Raw genomic sequence first — 13,817 nt, 5'->3', positions numbered from 1 at the left:
TACGGAACATGTTGTACTTTATGAAGCTGCCATTTTTTTGGTATATAAACATTAGCGCTTAGTTTACATTCATTTTTATTTTGCAAAAAAAATCGGGCTATGCAATAAAAAACAACATCCGTGTAATTGTTTTTGTTTTTTCAGATCATCATAAATGACGCTATACATGTCTTGTAGTTGTTACAGTTGTGACGATACCAAATAAGTGTATATGATTTTATGTTTTAACGTTTATTGTCCAAAATGTGTATTTTTCTATAATTTTTTTTCCCCATATGGGGAGTTTTAATTTTGAATACGTTTCCAGCCCCTAGATGTAAACAAGATTATCCTTTTCCCTAGTCTGATCTCTTACATGTATTGATACCAGTGTAGCCCTGAAGACAGGGAGGTTAGCACTGCTGCTGTTTAACTCAAAGATAATTGCTTAGACTGGATACATTGTAACAAACCCTCAGCTTTGTAGTCGTGAAATATTAGGTCTGTATGTATTAAGCCTCCTAAAGGGAAGCAGTCACCAGCATTTTACCAATGAACCAGCAATACCTGGTGAAAGGGGGTGAAAAATCATCTCTATATAACCTAAGTAGTCTCTGTAGATTTAGTATTCCGTTTTTTAGTGTTCCTGCACCGTATGCTAATGAGCATAAGAGTCATATCTTCATTCCTCAAACCTTTCCGAGTTAACCCCGCCTCCTTACTTTTGATCGACAGCTCCTCGCCTCCCACCCCCCCGCACCCAAAGTCCCGCACTTGCGCATTGATGTCCTCTTCTGTTGTGTTCGCACAAAGGGACACCGGATTATTACCATAAAAGGTGCAAGATGTTTGCAGACCGTTATTTACGGTCGGAGGAGGCGTTTAGGAGAGGGATCAGCGGCCAGTGAGGGATAAGTAACGTTCAATAGGTGAAATGCTGTGTCAGGTTCCCTTTAAAATAAAACACAAATTTTCCATTCACTGACAGCAACGAGATATTTTAAAAATGGTAAAGAATTGAACATAAAGTATTTTAAAAAGTTACAGAACTGTTCAATATACAATGATTACACTTATTTTACATGTCAGGATTTCAGTTTAACCCCTTCAGGACTGAGCCTGTTTTGGCCTTGTGGACGCAGCCAATTAATTCAAATCTGACATGGGTCACTTTATGTGGTAATAACTCCGGAATGCTTTCACCTATCCAAGTGATTCTGAGATTGTTTTCTCGTGACATATTGTACTTTATGTTAGTGGAAAAATGTGATCAATAAATTCAGTGTTTGTGAAAATCACCAAACTTTAGAGAAAATTTGCAAAAATTAGAATTTTTTGAAATTTAAATGTATCTGCTTGTAAGACAGACAGTTATACCACACAAAATAGTTACTAATTAACATTTCCCATATGTCTACATTAGATTGGCATCGTTTTTTGAACATTCTTTTATTTTTCTAGGACGTTACAAGGCTTAGAACTTTACCAGCAATTTCTCACATTTTCAAGAAAATTTCCAAAACCTATTTTTATAGGTACCAGTTCAGTTCTGAAGTGGCTTTAAAGGCCTTATATATTAGAAACCCCTATAAGTCACCCAATTTTAGAAACTGCACCCCTCAAAGCATTTAGAAAGTTTCTTAACCCTTTAGGTGTTTCACAGCAATTAAAGCAAAATAGAGGTGACATTTACAAATTTCTTTTGTCGGAAAATCCATTTTAATCCATTTTTTTCTGTAACACAAAAGGTTTTACCAGAGAAACGCAACTCAATATTTGTTGCCCAGTTTCTGCAGTTTTTAGAAATATCCCACATGTGGCCGTAGCGTGTTACTGGACTGAAGCACCGGCCTCAGAAGCAAAGGAGCACCTAGTGGATTTTGGGGCCTCCTTTTTATTAGAATATATTTTAGGCACCATGTCCGGTTTGAAGAGGTCTTGTGGGGCCAAAACAGTGGGAATCCCCCAAAAAGACACTATTTGGCAAACTACACCCCTCAAGGAATTCATCAAGGGGTATAGTGAGGTTTTTTGCTGAATTTAATCTTAATTAGTCCGTAAAAATGAAAATCTACATTTTTCCAATAAAACTTAGAAATTATCAATTTGTACAAGGAATAAAGAAGAAAAAACACCCCAAGATTTGTAAAGAAATTTTTCCTGATTACGGCAATACCCCATATGTGGTAATAAACTGCTGTTCAGACACACGGCGGGGCTCAGAAGGGAAGGAGCGCTATCTGGCTTTTGGAGCTCAAGTTTACTCAATTGGTTTTCGGGAGTCATGTCATATTTGCAAAGCCCCTGAGGGACCAAAACACTGGACAGCCCCCAGAAGTGACTCCATTTGGGAAACTACAGCCCTAAAAAGAATTTGTCTAGGGGTATAGTGAGCATTTTCATCTGATAGGTTTTTTTGCTGAATTTAGTGTAATTAGGCCGTGAAAACTTCTATTGTTTTATATTCTTTTTTTTTTACGGCGTTCACCGTGCGCTATAAATGACATGTTTAATTTATTGTGTGGGCCGATGAGATTACGGCGATACCATATGTATATAGGTTTTTTTTATGTTTTACGGTGTTTGCACGATAAAATCACTGCCACATTTAAGGGGTTAATAGGTTCAAATCACCGCTGTGATCAGACCCGATGTTTTCCCCCAGTACGAAGAGGTGCCGGGCTGCGGGGAGCGTCTGTGCGCTCTGTTAGGAGCACACGGATATTAACGGCTGCAGGCACAAGGACTGGTGCTGCAGCCCGTTAATCTACGTGGGGTGGTCGGGAAGGGGTTAAAGCGTACCTGTCGTTTCAGGTGAATTTCAGAATAAGTGGTCATATGTGTGTGTGAGGAATAACACTATTTCTGGTCATTATATGACTTGTATTCTGTATAGCCGTTTTCCCATCTGCAGACTCTCTCTTATTCTCAGTTGTCTCTGAGCTAATCGGCAGGCCGGCTAGGTTATAAGGGCACTGCTGCAGGCCGGCTATGCTAGAAGGGCACTGCTGCAGGCCGACTATGCTAGAAGGGCACTGCTGCAGGCCGACTATGCTAGAAGGGCACTGCTGCAGGCCGACTATGCTAGAAGGGCACTGCTGCAGGCCGACTATGCTAGAAGGGCACTGCTGCAGGCCGACTATGCTAGAAGGGCACTGCTGCAGGCCGACTATGCTAGAAGGGCACTGCTGCAGGCCGACTATGCTAGAAGGGCACTGCTGCAGGCCGACTATGCTAGAAGGGCACTGCTGCAGGCCGACTATGCTAGAAGGGCACTGCTGCAGGCCGACTATGCTAGAAGGGCACTGCTGCAGGCCGACTATGCTAGAAGGGCACTGCTGCAGGCCGACTATGCTAGAAGGGCACTGCTGCAGGCCGACTATGCTAGAAGGGCACTGCTGCAGGCCGACTATGCTAGAAGGGCACTGCTGCAGGCCGACTATGCTAGAAGGGCACTGCTGCAGGCCGACTATGCTAGAAGGGCACTGCTGCAGGCCGACTATGCTAGAAGGGCACTGCTGCAGGCCGACTATGCTAGAAGGGCACTGCTGCAGGCCGACTATGCTAGAAGGGCACTGCTGCAGGCCGACTATGCTAGAAGGGCACTGCTGCAGGCCGACTATGCTAGAAGGGCACTGCTGCAGGCCGACTATGCTAGAAGGGCACTGCTGCAGGCCGACTATGCTAGAAGGGCACTGCTGCAGGCCGACTATGCTAGAAGGGCACTGCTGCAGGCCGACTATGCTAGAAGGGCACTGCTGCAGGCCGACTATGCTAGAAGGGCACTGCTGCAGGCCGACTATGCTAGAAGGGCACTGCTGCAGGCCGACTATGCTAGAAGGGCACTGCTGCAGGCCGACTATGCTAGAAGGGCATTGTGCAAGCCGACTATGGTATAAGGGCACTAGTGCAGGCTGACTATGGTATAAGGGCACTAGTGCAGGCTGACTATGGTATAAGGGCACTAGTGCAGGCTGACTATGGTATAAGGGCACTAGTGCAGGCTGACTATGGTATAAGGGCACTAGTGCAGGCTGACTATGGTATAAGGGCACTAGTGCAGGCTGACTATGGTATAAGGGCACTAGTGCAGGCTGACTATGGTATAAGGGCACTAGTGCAGGCTGACTATGGTATAAGGGCACTAGTGCAGGCTGACTATGGTATAAGGGCACTAGTGCAGGCTGACTATGGTATAAGGGCACTAGTGCAGGCTGACTATGGTATAAGGGCACTAGTGCAGGCTGACTATGGTATAAGGGCACTAGTGCAGGCTGACTATGGTATAAGGGCACTAGTGCAGGCTGACTATGGTATAAGGGCACTAGTGCAGGCTGACTATGGTATAAGGGCACTAGTGCAGGCTGACTATGGTATAAGGGCACTAGTGCAGGCTGACTATGGTATAAGGGCACTAGTGCAGGCTGACTATGGTATAAGGGCACTAGTGCAGGCTGACTATGGTATAAGGTCACAAGTGCAGGCTGACTATGGTATAAGGGCACTAGTGCAGGCTGACTATGGTATAAGGGCACTGGTGCAGGCTGACTATGATATAAGGGCACTGGTGCAGGCTGACTATGGTATAAGGGCACTAGTGCAGGCTGACTATGGTATAAGGGCACTAGTGCAGGCTGACTATGATATAAGGGCACTGGTGCAGGCTGACTATGATATAAGGGCACTAGTGCAGGCTGACTATGATATAAGGGCACTGGTGCAGGCTGACTATGATATAAGGGCACTGGTGCAGGCTGACTATGATATAAGGGCACTGCTGCAGGCTGACTATGCTAGAAGGGCACTAGTGCAGTCTGACTATGGTATAAGGGCACTGCTGCAGGCTGACTATGGTATAGGGACAAAGCCACACAAAGAAAGATGGCAACTCCAGAGACATCAAACATGAACCAAGGCAGTGGCATCAGTTACCAACAGAAGCAGCATAGTAATATTAGCCACCACACAATGTGATACGATGGCGGGTCAGAAATTTTAATAAAAAATTATGACCAATTTTAACCTTGCGGTACTTGGTTGAGTTTCCTTCGACTAAGGGGTACTTGGCTTAGAAGTGTTGATAAACACTATTCTAAAGGACCTGTACACCACATGGTTTATTTTATTGGGGGGGGGGGGGGGGGCGGGGGGGCGACGGCAGGATTTTCAAGGCAGCTGCATAGTCAGCTATTGAACGTAATGGGCCGACTATGTGGCCTCTAAAAGGGAACCGGTCACCAGCATTTCACCTATTATACCAGCAATAATAATAATAAGGCTATTTTGCGATCATGCCTGTTAGGGTGTACCTAAGGTATGCCTTAACAGCCACCTGTGTATTTTATACATACAGGCTAAAATGCTTTAGAATACATAGGTACTCCAATGCAATAATCATTCACTTTATGAAACAAATAAATTGTTTAAATAAAAGTTTAAAAAAAACAAAAACACTGGTTAGACCAGGTTTACATCTGCGTTTTGTGCCTCTAGTCGCAGATTCCATCAGACTGGACAGGAAGAACAGCCATGCATGCAGCAATATCTCTCCTGTCAATATGACCGATACCCCAATGAAACCTCACAGACCACGTTGTAAATCAATGGGGTCCGTCGGGCACCGGTAGTATCCGTTAGAATACAGAAACCCCAACACGGATGTAAAAAAAACGTACAGAACGAAAAAAATAAAAAAAATAAATCATAGATGTGATTTGAAAAAATGTATAAGGATTTTTTTTTGATCTTGCACTGCACACTAAGCAGAAAAAACAAAAATTTATTAAAAACAAAAAGCAAGACCTCACACAGCAACATCAACGAAAAAGGAATAAAAGTTATGGCTCCAGGAATGTCGCGAGGTAACAATTTCTGGACGACACATTAAATGTCTGCAGTCTTACCTGAAGCATGAATTCCATACTAATGCGATTCTCTATCAGCCGCATGACCAGATGTGCTTTACACTGGAACATGGTGTAATACTGCCAGGACAACGTATGAGGATGCTTTATTGAGAAATGCAGGTGGGTAGCAGGACTGAAAATACAAGAAGGAAAAGGCAGATATCAGGACTTTGTACAAACACATTACACTTCCATGACGGCAGCACAATCCTATATGTACAGACCAACTCTCCATTGAGTCTTCTCTTGGATGCAGTTGCCATTCTCGACATAGGTGTGGGTCCCATAGCGGCTGTTAATATCTATTTTAAAGTGATTTGCCGTGTTTCTAGCCTTTAAAAATAACCTTTTTTTTAAAATAATTTTTTGCTTCCATGTATCCACCTTGGTGCTGCTGTTTATCTGTGCTGATGGGGGAGGAGCTCTGAGCAGAATTAGCCTACTTCCCCCTCTGGCAGCTGACGTTATAGTCCCTCTTACTTCCCAATCCAGATGTTCAATCCTAAGAAGCCAAGATGAAGGAGTCTTCTCATCTATGCTGCCATGTACTGCAGAGGCTCTGCTCCTTCCCTGACAAGCAGGGTATAAAGTGGTTTCTATTGGTTGCTCTGCAGTGAACAGAGAATCACTATGCAGAGACCTGGCTGTGGGGTGAGCAACTAAACATGCATGTCCACCAGCACTCAGATCATTAGGTGGACTTTCACATTGCTATTCACTTTGCTCAGCAGGGTTATTTTTGACTCCGATCTTTCCTTTACTCCTCACATTCAATTACTTTCACGCTCTTGTCATTTTCACCTGAAAAACATCTCCAGAATCCGCCCTTTTCTTACTGAAGAAACAGCCAAAACTCCCATTGTTGCTCTGATTCACTCTCGTCTTGGCTACTGTAACTCATTACTATGTGGTAGTTCAGAGCGCACAAGACTAGGGTAGGTTCACAAATAGGGACCCAACCCAATCACTTAGCAAAGAAGTATTCGGCACACCAGTTAGTGATTTTTTTAAAAAAATCTTGAATTTTATTTGATCAATAGTGGATGCCAGAGGTTTAGTGCGACGTTTCGGTCTTAATTTAGACCTTCATCAGGCACTTATTGCTCCTAGTGTCTGGTTTATCCAGTCGTGGGCGCTGGTTACTTCAATGGCGGTTGACCGCTATGTTTGGCTGGTGTGCCGAATACTTCTTTGCTAAGTAACTCATTACTGGTCGGTCTTCCCCTCACTAAACTCACCCCTCTCCAATCTATCCTCAATGCAGCAGCCAGGCTCATATTTATGACCAACCGCTACACCAACGCCAATGCCCTGTGCCAGTCACTGCACTGGTTGCCCATCCCCTTCAGAATAAAATTCAAACTTATTACTCTCACCCACAAAGCTCTCCACAGTGCTGCACCTCCTTACATCTCCTCCCTCATCTCTGTCTACCACCCTACTCGGGCTCTACGTTCTGCCAACAACCTTAGATTAAAATCCTCCATAATCCGAACCTCCCACTCCCGTCTCCAGGATTTCTCTCGTGCTGCACCCGTCCTCTGGAATGTGCTACCCCAGACAATCAGATTAATTCCCAATATCCACAGTTTTAAATGTACCCTGAAAACACATCTATTTAGACAGGCCTATATCATTCCTTAATCTGACTCCTTTCCATGGCCCTCCATTTAGATTAGTTATCAGAATAAGATTCCCTCACACTCCTTCTCTTCATGTCCGTCATACACGGATACTGGCTGGTGACCGGCTCATGCAGCTTTACGTTACCACCCCATGTGTATAAAAATGGCCGGACCATTGTACAGAACAAACACTGTTACACTTTGTGTCTCCCTTATGTCCTCATAGATTGTAAGCTCTTGCGAACAGGGTCCTCACTCCTCAGGTTTGAATTGTAAATGAACTTTGTCACTATGTAATGTCTGATATTGTTTGTTTCATGTTCCCTCTAAATTGTAAAAGTGATGCGTAATATGTAGGCGCTATATAAATAAAGATTATTATTATCACCAGGTGGCGCCATGCTATGTAAGTACATGAATTAGCTTCACTGGATCTTTTTTTTTTTCATGAGTTTAATATAAAATTTGTTTATAATATGGTGCTTTACTTAAATAAAACATAATATTCTTCATGGGATTAACCCTTTTTTACTTTATTATAGATTTTTAATTAATGAATTTGATCCTGCATATTTTTCTTCTTTTTTTTTTTATTCATTTTATGAAAGGAGTCATATGAACACAAAAGCTTGAGAACAAAAGTTTTACAAACCAGCAAACTATCAAATGTTACATTGTGGCCGCTCTTATAGCAGAGGAGAGCTCTGTATTAGTGTAGGAAGGGAGAGTAGATCGACACCATGAGTCCCATATCCGGGAGAACTGGTCAGGACATCACCTGTTAATATAGACAATACCTTCATATGGAATCATTGAATTTACTAATCGGATCCACATAGAGCTAGTGGCCAATCATCTACCCATCCGCCTAAGGGCTATCGCCTTCCTAGCCATAAATAGGGATTCTTTCAGGCATATACAGTGAAGGAAATAAGTATTTGATCCCTTGCTGATTTTGTAAGTTTGCCCGCTGTCAAAGACATGAACAGTCTAGAATTTTTAGGCTAGGTTAATTTTACCAGTGAGAGATAGATTATATTTAAAAAAAAACAGAAAATCACAGTGTCAAAACTATATATATTTATTTGCATTGTGCACAGAGAAAAATAATCACATTAAGGTCATGGAGTGGCCTAGCCAGTCTCCAGACCTTAATCCCATCTAAAACTTATAGAGGGAGCTGAAGATCCGAGTTGCCAAGCGACAGCCTCGAAATCTTAATGATTTACAGATGATCTGCAAAGAGGAGTGGGCCAAAATTCCATCTAACATGTGTGCAAACCTCATCATCAACTCCAAAAAACGTCTGACTGCTGTGCTTGCCAACAAGGGTTTTGCCACCAAGTATTAAGTCTTGTTTGCCAAAGGGATCAAATACTTATTTCTCTGTGAACAATGCAAATAAATATATATAATTTTGGCTATGTGATTTTCTGTTTTTTTTTTAATATAATCTATCTCTCACTGGTAAAATTAACCTAGCCTAAAAATTCTAGACTGTTCATGTCTTTGACAGTGGGCAAACTTACAAAATCAGCAAGGGATCAAATACTTATTTCCTTCACTGTACGAGTGTGGTGAGGACAAGACTCCTCCACCAACCTAACAGGTCCATGGGTCCGTTGCCACCTGAATACATAGTATGTGCGAGAGGATATTAATAACCTCGACCCAGAATTGCTGTATCACTGAACAGTCCCAAATCATGTGTTGGAAATCTGATGGGCTGGAGTGAGATCGCTTTGATGAATAATATAAAAGTTGTATGAGTTTGTTCTTAATAGTTGGTAAAACAAATCTATGGGATTCCAATAGATCTAGACTGGATTCATTATCCAGGGATGGGATCAGTTCTTTCCACTTATCCAAGTCAGGGAAAGCTGCTTGGTTTGCCTTCGCATGCAGGAGATGGGAGTAAATGGCGGAAATCAAACCTCTTGGACCTTGTGATCTAATGATGCCTATTAAAGGATAAGATTATGTAAATGCATCCACCACCCCCAAACTGTGCCTGGAGTGAGTGGCGGAGTTGGAGATATTTATAAAAAAGCTTGCCTTGGTACTTGGAAACCCTCCCGTAAGTGGGCGAAGGATAACAAAACGTTATCCTGGTATAGATCTCCCAATATATTAATACGTAATTGTGCCCAGAAGGTTACATCTCGAGATTGTGTCAAATGGGCAACCGCTGAATTGCGCCATAGGGGCGTTTTTGCCATTATCTGCCCCTGAAAGGAGATTTTTAAGGCCTCCTGACAAACACTCTGAGCTACTCTGTGTATAGATCGGGATTGTCTCATAAGAGAACATGTGGGATCTATGACGGGCCACAACTTGCATAACCCCAGGTATGCCGCTAGATTGCTTTCTGGGCCTTTCAGGCCATCATGGGACAACCACGAGCGGAGATATTTACGTTGACCTGCCAGATAGTACAGATAAAGAAAGATCGGTGAGGGCCATGCCCGCTAGATCGTTAGGCTAGTTGTAATTTAGACCTAGAGGAGCCCCAGATAAACTTAATAAACTGGGAGTCCATGGATTTAAAGAACGATATAGGCACAGGTGAGAACACACGCTGTAGAATATACAAACATTTGGGTTGGACCACCATTCTTATGAGATTAGTGCGGCCTGCCACGGATAGAGGCAAAGCCCACATGTTTTTCTTTATTTAATGTGCTCTAAACTAACCCTGTGTAGTCTGACTCAGTAGGTAACGAGGCAGAGGGAACGGTTTGTAGGTTACCAAAAAGAGGGGGGCAGATGCCTAGAATAGTCCGCTTCAGTTTATGACTTTTGGAACACAGATTTACCTTGTTCCATTTACTTCTTACGTTACCCTTTTAAAATGTAAAAAAAAAAGTGAAAAAGAAAACGGTCATACCAATTTATACAATTAAATGGCTCTTAGTAAAGGGATTAATTGAATATTTTTCGTTGACCTTCTTAGCTCGGAGCTAAAACTGGTGAGAGTCTGTTCATTTTGTTCTCGTAGTTTGGGAGCTTTCCAACACAGACTTGTAAACAGGCGGCTCTGAACAAACTGGATTATTTATATGCCCTGAGTAAAGATTAACGTATAACTACTGGAAATTCCAGGGTAAATACGTGAACCCCCCCGGCCAGCAATTGAACAAACCACACATTAAAGTGACAGATGTATAGTGGACCTTCAGATGTGGCAACGTGTCTCACGTCAGGTAATATCCAATAAGCCTCATTCATACACACGGGACCAGGACGGGGAATCGTTCTAATATGATTATTATAGGATGGAAACCAGGGAAATTAATGTTACGTACATTAAACTTACTCATTGCATATTGAAAAGTTCTGGCTTTTTTTTTTAATCTACTTTATACACAGTGGAGTCCCATTATTACGACCAGCAGCTAATATCCAGAGTAACCGGCGTGTGCAGCACTAGACGGGCTGGGAGTGATCAATAAGGTGCTGGTCGGTTGTCTCTGGTATCTGGCGCCGCGCTGACTGCGGTATATCCCACATTTGCTGGAGGATCCATATAGCGAACAAGACGATGGAGGTCCCACAGATGCTCAATTGGGTTAAAGTGTGGAGAATTAGGGGGCCAGGGAAGTACTTGGAAGTCTTGGTCGTGATCTTCCAACCACTGTCGGACATTTCTAGCCGTGTGACGTGTCGTCTTGTCTTGCTGGAAGATTCCATCTGCCCCAGGGAAGACAATCAGCATGTATGGGGGGACGTGATCTGCAACAATGGATTCAGAGCCTTCCACATGGATCGGTGGCCTAGAAAATGCCATGAGAATAATTCCTAGACCATAACCGTGGCCACCACCAGCTTGTGCGCTTCCAGCAATGGTTGCCGGGTGTTTGTTCTCTGATGTTTCTCACCTGACCGCCAACGTCCATCCATTCCATGAAGCAGAAAACGTGACTCATCGGAGAAGGCAGGCCTTTGCCAATCACCGGTGGTCCAATTCCGATACTGCCGTGCAAATTGAAGCCTTTTTTTTCCAAAGAACCTTTGTTGGCATAGGAGCAGTGACCATCCGTCTGCTTCAGAGCCCCATACGCAGTAGGGTTCGCAGAACTGTTGTTTTAGAGACACGTCTGGTAGCCCCGTTAGACTTTCACGGTGATCTGCCCCACTGGAGCGGGTCGTTCGGCCCTTGCGCACCTTCGTTTCAACATTGGTTATTCCCAATGACGCCATTTGTCCACTCATGATTCACTTTCACCACAGCAGCACGCGAACAGTTGACAAAATGCGCTGTTTGAGAAATACCGCCACCCTGGCCCGAAAGCCAATAATCATCCCTTTTTGCAACTCTGATAAATCGCCCCTTTTACCCATGTAACAACGAGTGATATTTGATCAGACAGCCCATCGCACCCCTTATATACCCACCAAGCCAGCCCACCACACATCACTTCCTTCATGGGCTACACGCTGCCAACAGGAGGAGGTGGTCATAATAATGTGACTCAACTGTGTACTTCCAACTGTTTTCATAGGTCTCTGCTTACAGTCAGTGAATGGAAACATTATTGGTTTACATTGAGAGGGTGAATATCTTTCCTGAATGTGCGCTGCTCAGGTCCGTGGTATCAGATCTTTATCCACTAATGAGCAGTGTGCACTGGGTCAGGACATGTCTTCAGTCTCTGGATGTAAATAGTAATGTTCCCAGTCACGGACAGTAAAAGATATCCTGAAAATGGCGAGAAATTGAAACACAGAGTGTCTTGGAAACTTGTAGAAATTTTCATTATACATAAAACTCTGCCAATCCTGACAGCCATGACTTATCTATACAATCTATTAGAAGGTAAATGAACATTTTGTTATAAACGGATTAAGCCTTATTTGCATTACACTGGTAAACTTTTTTATACAAGACCATTAAGAAAGAAAAAAAAAATCATACTTGTCCTTTTCTTTTCCAACAGAGAATATAGGATGAAGTAACACGCCGCCAGTTTTCAATTCATAGGCTAAAATCTTATCCAGTTCCTAGAAAATTCAACGCAGATTATTCAGTCTAAATTCAGGTAAACAAAATAAAATGGCAACATTTTTTTTTTTTTTTTTTAAATGCTAAATTAATAGGCGAGCACAGGCATGTCCTGTGTGACCAAGCAAGAAAGTAAATCCGTACTTTTCGGGTCATCCCAGAACCGATACTCATCACCTATCCGCAGAATAAGTGATACATTTCTGATCGATAAGGGTCCGACTTCTGGGACCCCCACTGATCCCAAAAATGGGCTTACCTGGCCGTCCCTGTGCGCCCAATATAGATGGCGTGGTACTGCACATGCTCGGCCACTGCTTCATTCATTTTTAGAATGGGCTGCCAGACGCTTCCTCAGCTGTCGGACCCCCACCAATCAGATACTGATAACCTATGCTGCAAATAGGTGTTAAATATCAAATATGGGAAAACCCCTTTAACCCTTTCCCGTCGCTAATCTGTAGATTTACGTCGGAATAGCGTATTTAAATATGGCACCAGCTCAGAAGCCAAGCGGTGTTACACAGCAGGGACCAGCGGCAATGCTTGCGATCAGAGACATCAGGGAAATTAATATCACAGTCTATGGCAGAAGCGATCTAGCGATCACAGGGTTAAGCCCCCCAGGGGGGCTAAAAAACAAACGTAATTGAAAAAGTTTAATGTTTTTTTTTTTTAAATATCAAAAATGTTGAAATCACCCCTCTTTCCCTAGATCACATATAAAAATAAACAAACACATTAGGTATCCCCACGTCTGAAAATGCCCGAACTATAAAAATATTTATCCAATACAGTGAATGTCGGAGCTGGAAAAAAGATCAAAATGGCTGAATCACAGTTTTTGGCACTTCGACCCGCCAAATTTTTTTTTATAGAAAGTGATGGAAATGCCAGATATTCCCAAAATGGTACTAAAACATAACAAGAACTAAATAAATTTGGTATCACCGGGATCGTACGGACCCACAGAATAAAGGTAACGTCACTTTCCCTGTACAGCGAACACCGAAGAAACGAAACCCAAATGACGCAACTGCTGTTCATTTCCAATTCCACCCTTTTCTGAATTTTTTCCAGCTTCCCAGTACATCGCACATAATATTAAATAATACCATCAGAAAGTACAATAAAAATTAAAAAATGAAGCCCTCATATCGCTGTGTCGACGAAAAAATAAAAAAAAAGTTATGACTTTTTGAAGGCAGGGAGGAAAAAACAAAATTAATTAGTCTGGTCCTGAAAGTTTAAAAAAATATGTACATTATCGGAGTTTTTTTTATTAAATCAATATTTTAGGGGATT

General features: G+C 42.8%; 1 protein-coding gene across 1 annotated transcript in view; it reads right to left on the bottom strand.

Annotated features, from left to right (window-relative positions):
• TAF2 (TATA-box binding protein associated factor 2) overlaps nucleotides 1-13,817 on the bottom strand; it is a 121,134-nt gene that overhangs the window by 82,881 nt on the left and 24,436 nt on the right. The window contains exons 8-10 of the mRNA XM_075828080.1: nucleotides 12,772-12,781; nucleotides 12,426-12,511; nucleotides 5,883-6,018 (exon numbers count right to left, since the gene is read on the bottom strand). Of these exons, the coding sequence (XP_075684195.1) occupies nucleotides 5,883-6,018; nucleotides 12,426-12,511; nucleotides 12,772-12,781 (232 nt within the window). The remainder of the gene's footprint in view (nucleotides 1-5,882; nucleotides 6,019-12,425; nucleotides 12,512-12,771; nucleotides 12,782-13,817) is intronic.

The sequence above is a fragment of the Rhinoderma darwinii genome, chromosome 5 (genome assembly GCF_050947455.1).
Source record: "Rhinoderma darwinii isolate aRhiDar2 chromosome 5, aRhiDar2.hap1, whole genome shotgun sequence".
NCBI lineage: Eukaryota > Metazoa > Chordata > Amphibia > Anura > Rhinodermatidae > Rhinoderma > Rhinoderma darwinii.
The sequence above is the reverse complement of the archived record's forward strand: the minus strand, read 5'-3'. Positions and strand labels throughout refer to the sequence as shown.